At 43.7% G+C, this 11,917-nt stretch overlaps 1 protein-coding gene across 3 annotated transcripts in view; it reads left to right on the forward strand.

The window, feature by feature from the left end:
- Nucleotides 1–364: 364 nt before the first annotated feature.
- The window catches only part of arap2 (ArfGAP with RhoGAP domain, ankyrin repeat and PH domain 2), a 109,393-nt gene continuing 97,840 nt past the window's right edge, over nucleotides 365–11,917 (forward strand). For 2 of the 3 annotated variants that reach the window (XM_071538910.1, XM_071538912.1), the window contains exons 1-7: nucleotides 365–473; nucleotides 1,133–1,501; nucleotides 4,756–5,651; nucleotides 6,068–6,150; nucleotides 9,507–9,583; nucleotides 9,896–9,960; nucleotides 10,836–11,219. In XM_071538910.1, the coding sequence (XP_071395011.1) occupies nucleotides 4,846–5,651; nucleotides 6,068–6,150; nucleotides 9,507–9,583; nucleotides 9,896–9,960; nucleotides 10,836–11,219 (1,415 nt within the window). In that variant the 5' untranslated portion in view covers nucleotides 365–473; nucleotides 1,133–1,501; nucleotides 4,756–4,845. The remainder of the gene's footprint in view (nucleotides 474–1,132; nucleotides 1,502–4,755; nucleotides 5,652–6,067; nucleotides 6,151–9,506; nucleotides 9,584–9,895; nucleotides 9,961–10,835; nucleotides 11,220–11,917) is intronic. The other variant, XM_071538911.1, reaches the window with a different exon arrangement.

Raw genomic sequence — 11,917 nt, forward strand, 5'->3', positions numbered from 1 at the left:
ACATTATGTTTGTGTCGTTTGGGTCGACATCAATGTCAAATCAAATGTCAGGGCTGAAACATAAATCCTATTGTTATGCAGCAATGACACAAAATATTCAATATACTGCATACCATCGCTCCATATAAATAATATAATGAAATAATGATGGATGAAAATAATGAAAATGTATTCCTTTTCCCTGGGACTCGCTCCATTAAGTGTGCCAGGCAGACTGCTGCATTCCTATCTGTGCTGAATGCATCGCCAGGGGCTGCAGGATCAAGCTGGGACATGCAAGTTTTCCCAGAAACACATCGCAAGTCCCTCTACTTTGCTGTTCTCCAGTGCTTATCATCTACAAGCACACATTTTATTGAGAAGACAGGCTTAGTTGGGACAATCTCCTCTGTCAACTCAAACCAACATTTGAGCTCTACTGAGCCTGGACAACTTTAGTTTGTTGTTTATTTGGATCCTCATTTGCCACCAAGGTAACTTTTGCTGTTGGAGTCTGCTAGAAACATTAACACTATTACAGCCTGCAGTACAGATAAAGGGAGTACAAAATGGAGGTTAAGACTTCAACTAATACTACTACTACTTGTGCTGCTATTACTACGACTACTTTTACAGTGTAAGTACTATTACTGGTTACTTTACTTACTATTACTAGGCTACTACTACTACTACTACTACTACTACTACTACTATTACTGCTACTACTGCTGCTACTAGTACCATTGCTTCTGGTATACTACTACTACTGCCACTACTTATACAACCACTACCACTAGTACTAGTACTGCTACTACTACAGTACTAGCACTACTGGTAGTATTACTACTGCTACGACTTATATGATTACTACTATAACTACTAGCCTACATAATTACTTGTATTACTTCTACTACTAGTATTACCCAATACTACTTACAGTAAAATACCACTCCTATTACAACTACAACCACTAATACTACTACTACTACTCCTATTACTACTACTACTACTACTACCACCACTACTAATACTACTACTCCTAATAATAATAATAGATATAATAATGACCATTTTTCCTTAATTGGTTTAGGATATTAGCATTAGCATTTTCCTTAAATGAACTGTCCTTGATGTGACTTGTATGGGTTTCCAGGTAACAGTGCTGCAGCTGGGCTACAGCAGCTGAAATCCTCCTGGCCTTGCAGCTGAAATGGGCGTGGAGTTACTCTAAACGCTGGCAAGGGAAGGAAACAGAAACGAGTGTCAAAGCACGTTGTGGACTGTGCTTTTGCAGCCTTCAGCACAGAGTTTCACTCGGCATAATATGACAGAAAGTGGAGACGGCGGAGGAGCAGAGGTGTGTGGATGATGCCTGCGGTTCCCAACTGTTTCTGACACCGCAGGTAAGTTTTGCCGACCGGCGGACGCACGGCAGCGTGTTGTGTCAACAGTGTTAATGCCTGGCTCCGAGTTCAACTCCAGAGCCTACTGTTGGTGCCTTACTGGAAACCGACTCAAATAGGTAGGAGACTGTAAAACTCAACGTAACTCTAGTTAAATTCATGTTTTTTCTTATTGAAGATCTGAAATTGTTTCCAAGTGTTGATCAAGTCCCGCATCTTAAAAGAAGGCTGATAAGAAGGTATAACTGCCTCACCAAAGCTACTAACCAATATAAACATTTATACTGCTTAGTCATTATAGCAGTACAAGCATTTTGAAAGTACTCGATTTTGTCAGTGAGTAGTTTCCTTACAGTCATACTGTAGGGTTTTAATCAGTAATTGTTATTACAAAATCCTGCATTTTAATCAGATCTCACGTGTGAACGTCATTGGTCCTGGTGCCTGTGGTGTATTCTCCCAATGAAAACAAGCCCAGGCTCATCAAAATGTATGCATTTCTCAAAACCGCACTTTTGCAATATTTAAGTAGCCAAATATTCTTACAGTATACAATTGAAGATTAAGAGAAATCACAGTGATTCAACAGGACATACAGTAAGCCTAATGGCAGAGGTTCCATGGTATTTAACCAAACCAGAGAGGGTATACAGACATAATGTTGGACTTTGTTCTTAGTTGACTGGCTGAGGGATGTTCAGAAATATGAGGTAGGTGTGTGTGTGTGTGTGTGTGTGTGTGTGTGTGTGTGTGTGTGTGTGTGTGTGTGTGTGTGTGTGTCTGTGTGTGTGTCAGTGTGCATGCATGGGCGTGCATGCGTAAGAGTGAGTCACACATTGTATAACCATAGCTAGTGGTATCTAGAAGGCAGGGCCCACTGGGTGTGACACACACACACACACACACACACACTCGCTGTCAAACATACTACGAGGGTATCTGACCTGGCTCTATCCCAGACTGCTCTGATTATCTGGTGACCTACTGTATGTCAATGAGTGTGTGTGCATGCATATGTGTTTGTGTGTGTGTGTGTGTGTGTGTTTCTGTGTTACTAAGTGCCAGTGTATTGACACATTACATGCCTCTTGCTTGCCATTTGATTTTTTATGTCCCCACAAACAGCGTCTCATACATTCCCATTCCCACATGGCTTGTGAAAGCATTCTGTTTATCTGGTGAAGTTCTCTTTCGGCTCTCTGCTATTGATCTCGTGAACTCTATAGGCTTTCACACTGGGCAGCGGCGCCGGATCAAAGCTCTCAAATCCAGCCCTTTTATATTGTTTGCTGAATGTGTGTGTGTGTGTGTGTGTGTGTTTGTGTGCTTGTGTGCGTGTATGCTTGCCTTTATGTGTGTGTGAATGTGTGCATGTCTCTGTGTGTGCATGTGTGTGCCAGTTTGTATGTGTGTGTGTGTGTGTGTGTTTGTGTGCGTGGGTGTATAGCGCTAAAAGGCAGAAATGTGGAGCAGGCCAGGTCAAATGTGCTAGCAAGCATTGGCGTGTGCCTGCTTTACTTAGCGCTGGCTATGGGCCAGTACAGGTCCCTGCATGTTAACACTGCAATACACAGCTGGGCTGGGCTGATAAATGCACCTCTATTATATGGAGTTTATACAGTAAGATAATATGTAGAGCAGGGACTTGAATTTTGCCCCTGGGCCCTGAATAGTACAAATGTATAGTAGGCTACTGTAATGTGCTTTGAATGTTGTGCCCACCAGAACGTTGTGTGTGTTCACTACAAGGATCAGAAGAGCAGAAAGATGAGAAATGGCCTTTTGAATCAAACTCTCTCTACTCTAAAAGACCCCCCAGCATACTGTACACAGCTGATGTCAACCCTCCTTTGACATCGCCGCTTGCTTTTTGAGATACAGTAAGTGTGTTTGTCTTAGAAATTTGTGCATAGCGGTGTTGTAGCGTAAGCATCATGTCACAAGATGAGAGAGGAAAACACACGCAGTACAGTAGTCCAGCACTCGGATCAGATGTAAAGTGCAGGAGAGCTAAAGGTCACTTTCTCTTCGTCTTTTTTCGGCGTGTGAGGTAAAACACTCAAGAGTACACACATGCATGTGCGCCCACAAACACACACACACACACACACATACACACACACACACACAAACACCTTAAGAAGATATGGTTTTACTTGAAAGCAGAAGTAACAGTTGAAACCTCATGTAGGTTTGCAACCTCACAGAGGAGAAGTGGACATGACGTGAAGGGTGTGATGCTTTGGTGCGTTCCCTGTCTTCCTGTGAGAGTGTGTGTGTCTCTGTGTGTGTCTCTGTGTGTGTGAGTGTGTGAGAGAGAGAGAAAGAGAGAGAGACAGAGACTATGGCAAGTGTAATTCTGCAACTGACAGTTCATCGCTGCTTGACTTTGAAAAGCTAGAGTGAGAGGATCAGGAAATGGACAGCTAACAATTGGTTGTGCCATTGCCAGGGTCTTTATATTTATTGCCAGGCAGTGAGCTGTGAGGTAAATCCTGGGTTTAAGCATTTTTAAACACTGTTTGCTGTTGTTAGTGCTGCCAAAGATTGGTGTTTTAATAAAGATGCCAGCTGGCACACGGGTTTGTTGCCCTTTCTGCAAAAATTGAGTGTCATTTGATTCAAATGCCAGGCAGAAAGAAATGGCAAGTCTCTCAACATGTAAATATCAACAGCTGATACAGCTATTGCTATTTCCTGCTGTTTCATCCAGAAGTGATGTGAATGTAGGTCTGGTTAGGGTGACACACATGGTCAGTTGTTCCACATATAGACAGTGTGGTAGTTGGGGTGAACTACTGAAAGAACTAGATTCAAAGTTTAGAAATTAACTTTGATCTTTACAGAGGAAGATTAATGAGAGTATGGGTAGCAATCTGGAGAGGTGGAGAGGGTAAGACGCTTTAATGGAGGTTTTTATTTTGTTTATAGGGCAACCATGCATAATGATACTGTTGTGCACCAGTGTAGTTCCCTCACTTTGATAGTGATACAAGTACATTGTATCCTTGTATATTTCTGCAATCAATGGCAAATGATAATGACATCAAATGGATATTTAAAGGAAAAATGAAACCCCAAATTTTTTAACTTTTAAATTTCACTCTAACTCAAAATCAAGGTTTGGCCAATTTTTGACGATATATACACATTATTTACAGCTTAAAAACACATTTTTAATTCCTGTTTAACCTTCATGGACATTTTAGAAATCAAGAGACCTGCCTATGATACAATAGTGTTTGCACTTGGGTCCAAAGAAACAGATTCATTTCTTTAGCTTTGAAATTCAGTTTGGAAGCACATACAGCCTTGTTTTCTTCATTGTCCTTCACCTATCATGTTTTACTTTTATCTCTTTGTGTATCTACAGCTTACAGTTGACCCGCTCCTTCCTCCAATGTTGGTATTCGTCACATTCATCAGCTTCTCCCTGAGGTAGCAGCGTTGGGTCTAGAGCACCATGTTGGAGCCTCCAGAGCCCAGTGAGGAGATCTCAGACTGGCTGACCAGCCTGCGCCTGGCCCAGTATGTCCTGTGCTTCCAGCAGGGGGGCTACCAAGCTCTGGAAGACTGCAAGGACCTCACCGATGAGCGGCTCTTCCAGCTCCGAGTGTTTCCTACAGGCCACCGTAGACGCATCCTCCGCAGTCTGGAAGCACTCGGGGTGGAGCGAGAGAGCGGGGAGGAGGGAGAGGGAGAGGAGGGGCGTGGCCGGAGGAAGCCCGTGCCACACCCGAGACACATCTTCCTGAAGGACAGAAAGAGGGCGACTTCATGCAAGAACCCTCAGCCAAAGGAGAGGGGGGCTTATGATTTGGAGGGGAGTCAGACGTTGCCTCCAGGAGCAGGACTGGGAGCAGAAAGTGAGTTTGTCCCGGAGGCTGGGTGCCTCAGCCCGCCCCGGCCGGCCCCGCGCGACCCCGCGAACATCCGCACCTGCTCTTCTGCCTCCGTCTCCACCACCAGCAGCAGCAGTGACTCGCTCTCCATTTCTTCCCCCTCTGAAATGCCCTCCGACTGGGAGATTTCCTCTGAAGACCCTTCCCTCTCTAGCACTGACTCCGTCCCTTGTCCAGCTGAAGTGTCCCACCGGCCCCAGACTGACAACCTGGGGGGTTTTCTGGGTGAGATGGTGGAAAATAGCATCTATGAGAGAGAGCCCAGTTTTAAGGGTCCCAGAGGTCCGCGGCCCACCCGCTCCTACCGGCTGAGGCACCGGCCTGTCCCTGAAATCCCAAGTCAGGCCATACCGCCACCTCAGGACAGGTACAACTAATAAGTTCTCACTTCGAAAAGATGGAATATATCTTTTCAAATGTTTCAGTGTTTACTCAAAGCTCTTGAGTACAAATAGAGGAGGCACGAATAGGAAAGTGGAATGTACCCTGATAAATTGAGTTTCACACTGCCATGGCAGAAAAGAATAAGAACACCAACTTTAATATTTGCTCTCTTAGCATTCGGAATCGCATTGGCTGAGGGCCTGAGGCCTCCAGCTTATCGCACTGAGTTCTCTATTCCACATAATGCCTCATGTACGTTGCTGCACTTTTGAACTGTGAAACTAACTTTCCCACTTCCACATCTCTGTTCCAAAGGATTTCACATGTACACGGTGCTACCTGTTTCCCCCCACGCGCTGCAGTGGTGGTTTTAATCCACTTATTTCTCTTCCTCCTCAGGAGCGCACCACTAGCGCAAACAACCAGCCCTGAACACCTACCTGGCTCCGAAGGTCCCACCGGTGCAAACGGCATACAGAAAGGTACACACAGTCTTTCAGCTGCATCCGCTTCATCTCTGCCATGAATATTTCATTTGGCAGCAGAGTCAGCGGTGCTGTTGTTTGCCCGGATGAAAGAAGGGAGAGGAGAGGCGGATAGTGTGTGGGTGGGGTGGGGTGTTCGCCGGCTGTGTCGTGGGAAAAAGCGTCGCCCTGTTTTGAGCACGCATCTCGCAGGGAATAGGCTCTCTCACATCTCGTCCCGCGGTGAGACCCTGGCGTGTCTTCCTGCCGCCCGGCTCTCCAAAGTTTTTAGAAGTTGTTTAACTTTGCTAACAACACACAGTCTTGTAGAACACGCAATACAAATATGTTTTGAATTTTTCTTTTTCCCCTGCTGTATTCATTGGACTTTGTTGACCCTTATGTCTTATTTGACAAGATATGTGCCACTCTCTCTGTGCGGGGGGACGGGTTGTGAGGTTCTCCGAGGACTATATAACAGGTTTCTGTCAGTCAAAGATGCTAAGGCCGATAGTGATGATAGTGTGCATAAATGTGTGTTTAAGAATCGTGAACATGTCAGTCTTCGTGGGACTGTATTTGCCCACAATGTGACACTTTCTCTTTTGCCGCCATCGATTTCTTCGCTCTTATATCTGTGCGTGGCACTGAACAGATTTCTGTCCGTTTCTGCACTTTATCTCATCTCACTTTTCTTTTTCGGCTTATCCCTCCTTGTTCCGTGTACCTTTACTGCAGTAGTCTCTTGGTAGGACTTGTTTTCCAACTTTCTGTCTGTGTGGAACAAGAGAGGCAGCGAGACTAGAGAGAAAAGGGGAGAAAAGCAAGACAGTGAAGTGGGGAGGGAAGACGGAAGAGGAGATGGATGCAAAACAGACTGAGAGAAAGAGGAAGAGAGGGAGCCAAGACGGTCCCAGAGCAGGGAGACGGGGAGCTTGCCTAGCAAGCTAGATCTCCCTTCACAGCGAGGTCTAGCAAGGAGGTATTTGACATATCATTTCACCCAAGCATATTTGAAGAGTTTCATTCCAAGACAGGATCCACCACTGGAAAAATGTGAAATGTAGTCTCACAAACTGATTAAAAATCATCGCACCAATAGGACTGTTTTGTAAGGCCTTTGATCAGACAGTGGAATACATGTAATTAAACAGAAATCAGACTCAAATGGCAGATTGTATACACTGTCCTGTTAAATCAGAATCACTTTATTCACCAAGTATAATAAATGTATAGGAATTTGTCTCGGTGACATTAACAACTCCCATCATGACTTACATTTAATGCGGGACATACAACAGACAGACTATGCATGCTGTATCTCTCCACATATGTAGTGTTATATCCCATATGTATATAAGGGATGTACTCTCTGCAGTAACCTAGAACCAACATTCAAAACAACATATTCTATTAGAGTAGAGACACATAAATGAGTAATGACATATCTGACAGTTCAGATATATTCCATGTATCCTGCCATATTCCTTTTGTCCATCATTTATGAATCATTTTCGAAGCTGTGTGCAGTATTGTAAAACATATTTAAATGAATTCTTCCCAGCAGTAGTTTATTTTGATATGAAGGAGTAGTTGTATTTGTCTCTACTAAGTTTTGAATATTTTTGAAGGTATTAGCTTGAGGATATAATAACTTCAGGGAACTGATGTACAGCATTTTTGGAATGAAACTACTGCGATATGACGAATTGGCTCGTAACTAATTTGAATTCACATGGTGGCGGCTTGTGTCCTCTAAGCTCTGTGGTGAGAGTGACACAGACGAGTGATATTAACGTGACTGCCTGACTTAAAAAAAAAGAAAAAAAAAAAGGGGGGAAGCTTCAATCAGAACAAAATCAATCCCCCCTCATAACTAACTCCGAGTTGATGGCTACATCAAAGTAGCTTCCCAGACTCTGACTTGAGAGAGTCTGGTTAGAACCAGATAAAGAGGAAGCGTGGCAGATTGAGGGGAAACAAAAGGCAGAAGATGGAGACGGAGCCAGCGAAGGAAGAATAGAGGGAATCAGAGGGGAGTACGGTGCAGAAGCGTCCGGCGGTCCTCGGAGAGAACCGCGAGTGGCCTGAAGGTCGACCGATAGATGATGATAAACGATGGTCACTGTCTGCCCACCGAGCCTGTCCGCAGAGAGGGCCGCTGTGATACAGTGGAAGCCATTCTGTCATCAAGTAAACTGACCCCTTCATAAAGCCTCCCAGGCCCGGTGCATGGCCTCTCTGCCCCTCTGTAATGGCCTGGATTGTCTATGTCTGTATACTTTGAGTGTTTATTTACAGTGTGTTCGCTTCTGTGTAGGTGTGAATATTTATCTGCGCTACCAGTCAAAAGTTTGGACACATGCATTCTTCTTTATTTTTGCTATTTTTCACATTTTAGAATAATAGTAAAGACATAGAAAGTATGAAACAACAGAAATTACATTATGCAGTGACCAAAAAAGTGTTAAACAGATCAAAACTATCTTATATTTTACGTTCTTTAAAGTAGCCGCCCTTTGCTTTGATGGAAAGGCAAAGGCTTTGGAAAGAAATTCATACATAGGCATCAACTTTACTATTTATATTTGTCTAAAAAAATTAATTTCAAGCATTTAGATCAAAATGGCTTTAAGATAATGAAAAACATAGTACATTCAATCAGGTGGGTCTAAACTTTTTACTGGTAGTGTATATCTTGTCTGCGTGTGTCTCCAGGCACCTTCATGCGTCTCAATGTGTTTTCATCTACAAGTGCCACAATCTATGCACGCCGCTGTCTGTGTACGTGTCTTGTTTCTCCACCGGTGTGTGTGTGTGTGTGTGTGTGTGTGTGTGTGTCTGGCCCTGTGGCGGTGTCTTCTGGCCCTCACAATCCTCAGGAGAGGGCGGTGTCATTTTTCACAGTGACAGGGAAGGGCCCACGCAGGGTGGCCCCGGGTCTCCAGACTAATAGTGTCTGGGCCGAGTCTCTCCACTCCTCTCTTCTGCCTCCACCGACCACCGACCACGGTCCCTACAGGGAGCCGAGTCGGAGAAATGGCCTTGGCACGGGCTCTGTCTGTTTGAGAGAGGGAAGCGAGGATCATACTCCCAGTTGGGGAAGGAGGGGGCAGAGGCAGAGAGATAGGCATGCTAAAACAAAATTTAATTGGTTTACTGCTTGCATGGATCAAGGGTTGGCACATTTTTTAAGATCAATGAGTTGGCTTAATCAAAGGGCACTATAGCATCTGAGTGATTTAAATTTTAACTGGAACAATCCTTTTAAGCGCCTTACTTTCATGCACCGTGTTTAGGCCTTCACACTGTGCTCTGCTACTTTTCAATGGCATGACAAAACGACTATTGTGCTTTCTCTGTGTCCTTTTCAGCTAAACTTCAAAGAACCTTGACTCCTATTGTTCCCTATGGAGAAACGTTCCTGTACAACAACCCTGAAAGCACTCCGGTGAGACGGTGTACACTCCCGCTAGCGGACTAGCAGCTTATTGAGGAGGAACAGACATTTCTGAGATCTTCAACACTATCAGCCGTGTTTCAGCCACAGTCTTCACACTGAAACTTCTCTCGCACTGTTCTGTTGTCACCATGAACACAGAGCAAGAGTGGAGGGTGTGCTTGTTTCAGTTTGGCCCCTGAGGTTAATAGAAATGTCACCTAGCCACTAAGCTAACCTAGCTAGCACACTAACACGATAACAGTGTCTGACTGAAAGATGGACACCTTTTTTTCTGATTATAATCTCTTTTGGTCTCTATAGGACCGGGGAGCTCAAGGACTGTTAAAGAAAGATTTTAAAGACAAGATGAAGCAGAAGAAACAGAGGTATGGTACAGTATGTTGGTGTGACAATTCTCTTGTGTGCTGTGCCGTCCCCACCTGCTAGAGCCATAAATAGCAGTTCACACATTCAGAAAAGAGGAAGCTGGAGCCACTGATGAAGTTGCTGTGGTTAAATAAGTCTCAGCGTAGCACATAGAAGACAGTGAAAATATATTATGACATTTGGCTGTTGTAGCAGGTGGCGCAAGACCTGTCCATTCTGAAACAATGTAGACTGCTAAAAACAAACGGATTTCACATCTGGGTGCAACCCATCATTGAACTCTAGTCACAGAATTAATTTTCCTGTTCATATGTACCCTTTCCAAACAAGTCTTAAGTTTTAAAAGAGATTTCCACTGAGTTTTAGGATGGAAATATGTTCCTACAGTACATCCTAATAATGCTCGGTTTGCATCATAAAACATAATACAGCTGTTCAGCTCTATTGAGAATCATAAAGATAAAAAGGAAGGTACTGTATCCGGGCTGATTTTTTGGGAATAAGGGTATGTTTCCCGCCTCATGCAGTTGATAATATGTTAGCACATACAAAAAAATCTAAATTCTACAATAAATATTAAATGTAATGTAATGTAATTAAATGTAAAAATCATTGCTTCATTCATTTTCTATGAAGCAGCTCTAGTCTGTGCATCAGTTAATGTTCACAAATGTTGTTTTGGTTGTCCTAGACATTGCATAAGTTGTCTTTTTTTTTATTCCTTTTTTTTGCAGCTTGTGCCTCATGAAATGCCATGTAAACAATGTTATTGGATAGTCATTTATAATTTGAGTTGATTGGTTGTGAGATTGATAGATGAACATATAATGTCACATAACACATAATGAACATAGCGTCACCTGTCCCCATACAGAAAAAAGACTAAATACAAAGAGTCAGCGAAGGGACAGGATGAGTCCAAGAAAAAAGCGGCAGCCATTCCCGACGTCTGCGAAGACGAGTACTCGACGGTGGACGAGTGCGCCGCCATTTTGCAGCAAGCCAATCAGGACTCGGTGAAAACTGTGACCTCCGAACCTCTCGCTATTGGCCCGACAGCCTCTGGCCCCGCCTCTCGGGACGGGTCTCTGAAGATGGTGGTGTGTGACCTCTACTCGGAGCCGGCCGACGCTCTGGGGGGCGTGGTTAGAAACGTGTTGCCCGTGACCTCAGACATTTCCCCCTACGCGTGCTTCTACGGAGCGCCCAAACACCAGCTGCTCAAAGCTGGTTGGCTGGACAAGCTGTCTCCTCAAGGGTAGGTCACTACTCAAACTGACCAATGAGATTAGAGAATTGTGTTTGCATCTCAAGTCCAGTTCAATGACATGGCATGACTATAACAATATACACTACCAGTCAAAAGTTTGGACACACCTGATTGAATGTTCTATGTTTTTCATGATCTTAAAGCCATTTTGATCTAAAGGCTTATGCTTAAATGCTTGAAATGTGTTTCGTAGACAAATATACATAGTGAAGTTGATGCCTGTGTATGAATTTCTTTCCAAAGCCTTTGCCTTTCCATCAAGGCAAAGGGCGGCTACTTCAAAGAATCTAAAATATAAGATAGTTTTGATTTGTTTAACACTTTTTTGCACACTGCATAATTCCATTTGTGTTATTTCATAGTTTTGATGTCTTCACTGTTATTCTAAAATGTGAAAAATAAAGAAAAATGTGGTGTGGAAAAATTATACACTTATCTTCATAAGAATCCCCTGCAGTAGAACACAATTCGTGTTGCTGCAGCTCCACATTGCCTATAGGGATTCATGTTTTGTAGGTTGTAAATATTTCCTATTAAGATCAAAACGGAACAATCGCATAATGCTGCTCAGCTTTGAATCTCTCAGTACCTGTGTCATGCCGCTGTAGTCGAGTGGCCAGCAACCTCAACACCACAGACAAACCGCTGCTTCCTGACCCTTTTTCAGTACACTGCTCTAATTTCCT

This window comes from Centroberyx affinis, unplaced genomic scaffold, assembly GCF_046629955.1.
Source record: "Centroberyx affinis isolate AG114_WGS23_722 - 3 ecotype Tasmania unplaced genomic scaffold, CSIRO-AGI_Caff_v1 ptg003368l_1, whole genome shotgun sequence".
Taxonomy (NCBI): domain Eukaryota; kingdom Metazoa; phylum Chordata; class Actinopteri; order Beryciformes; family Berycidae; genus Centroberyx; species Centroberyx affinis.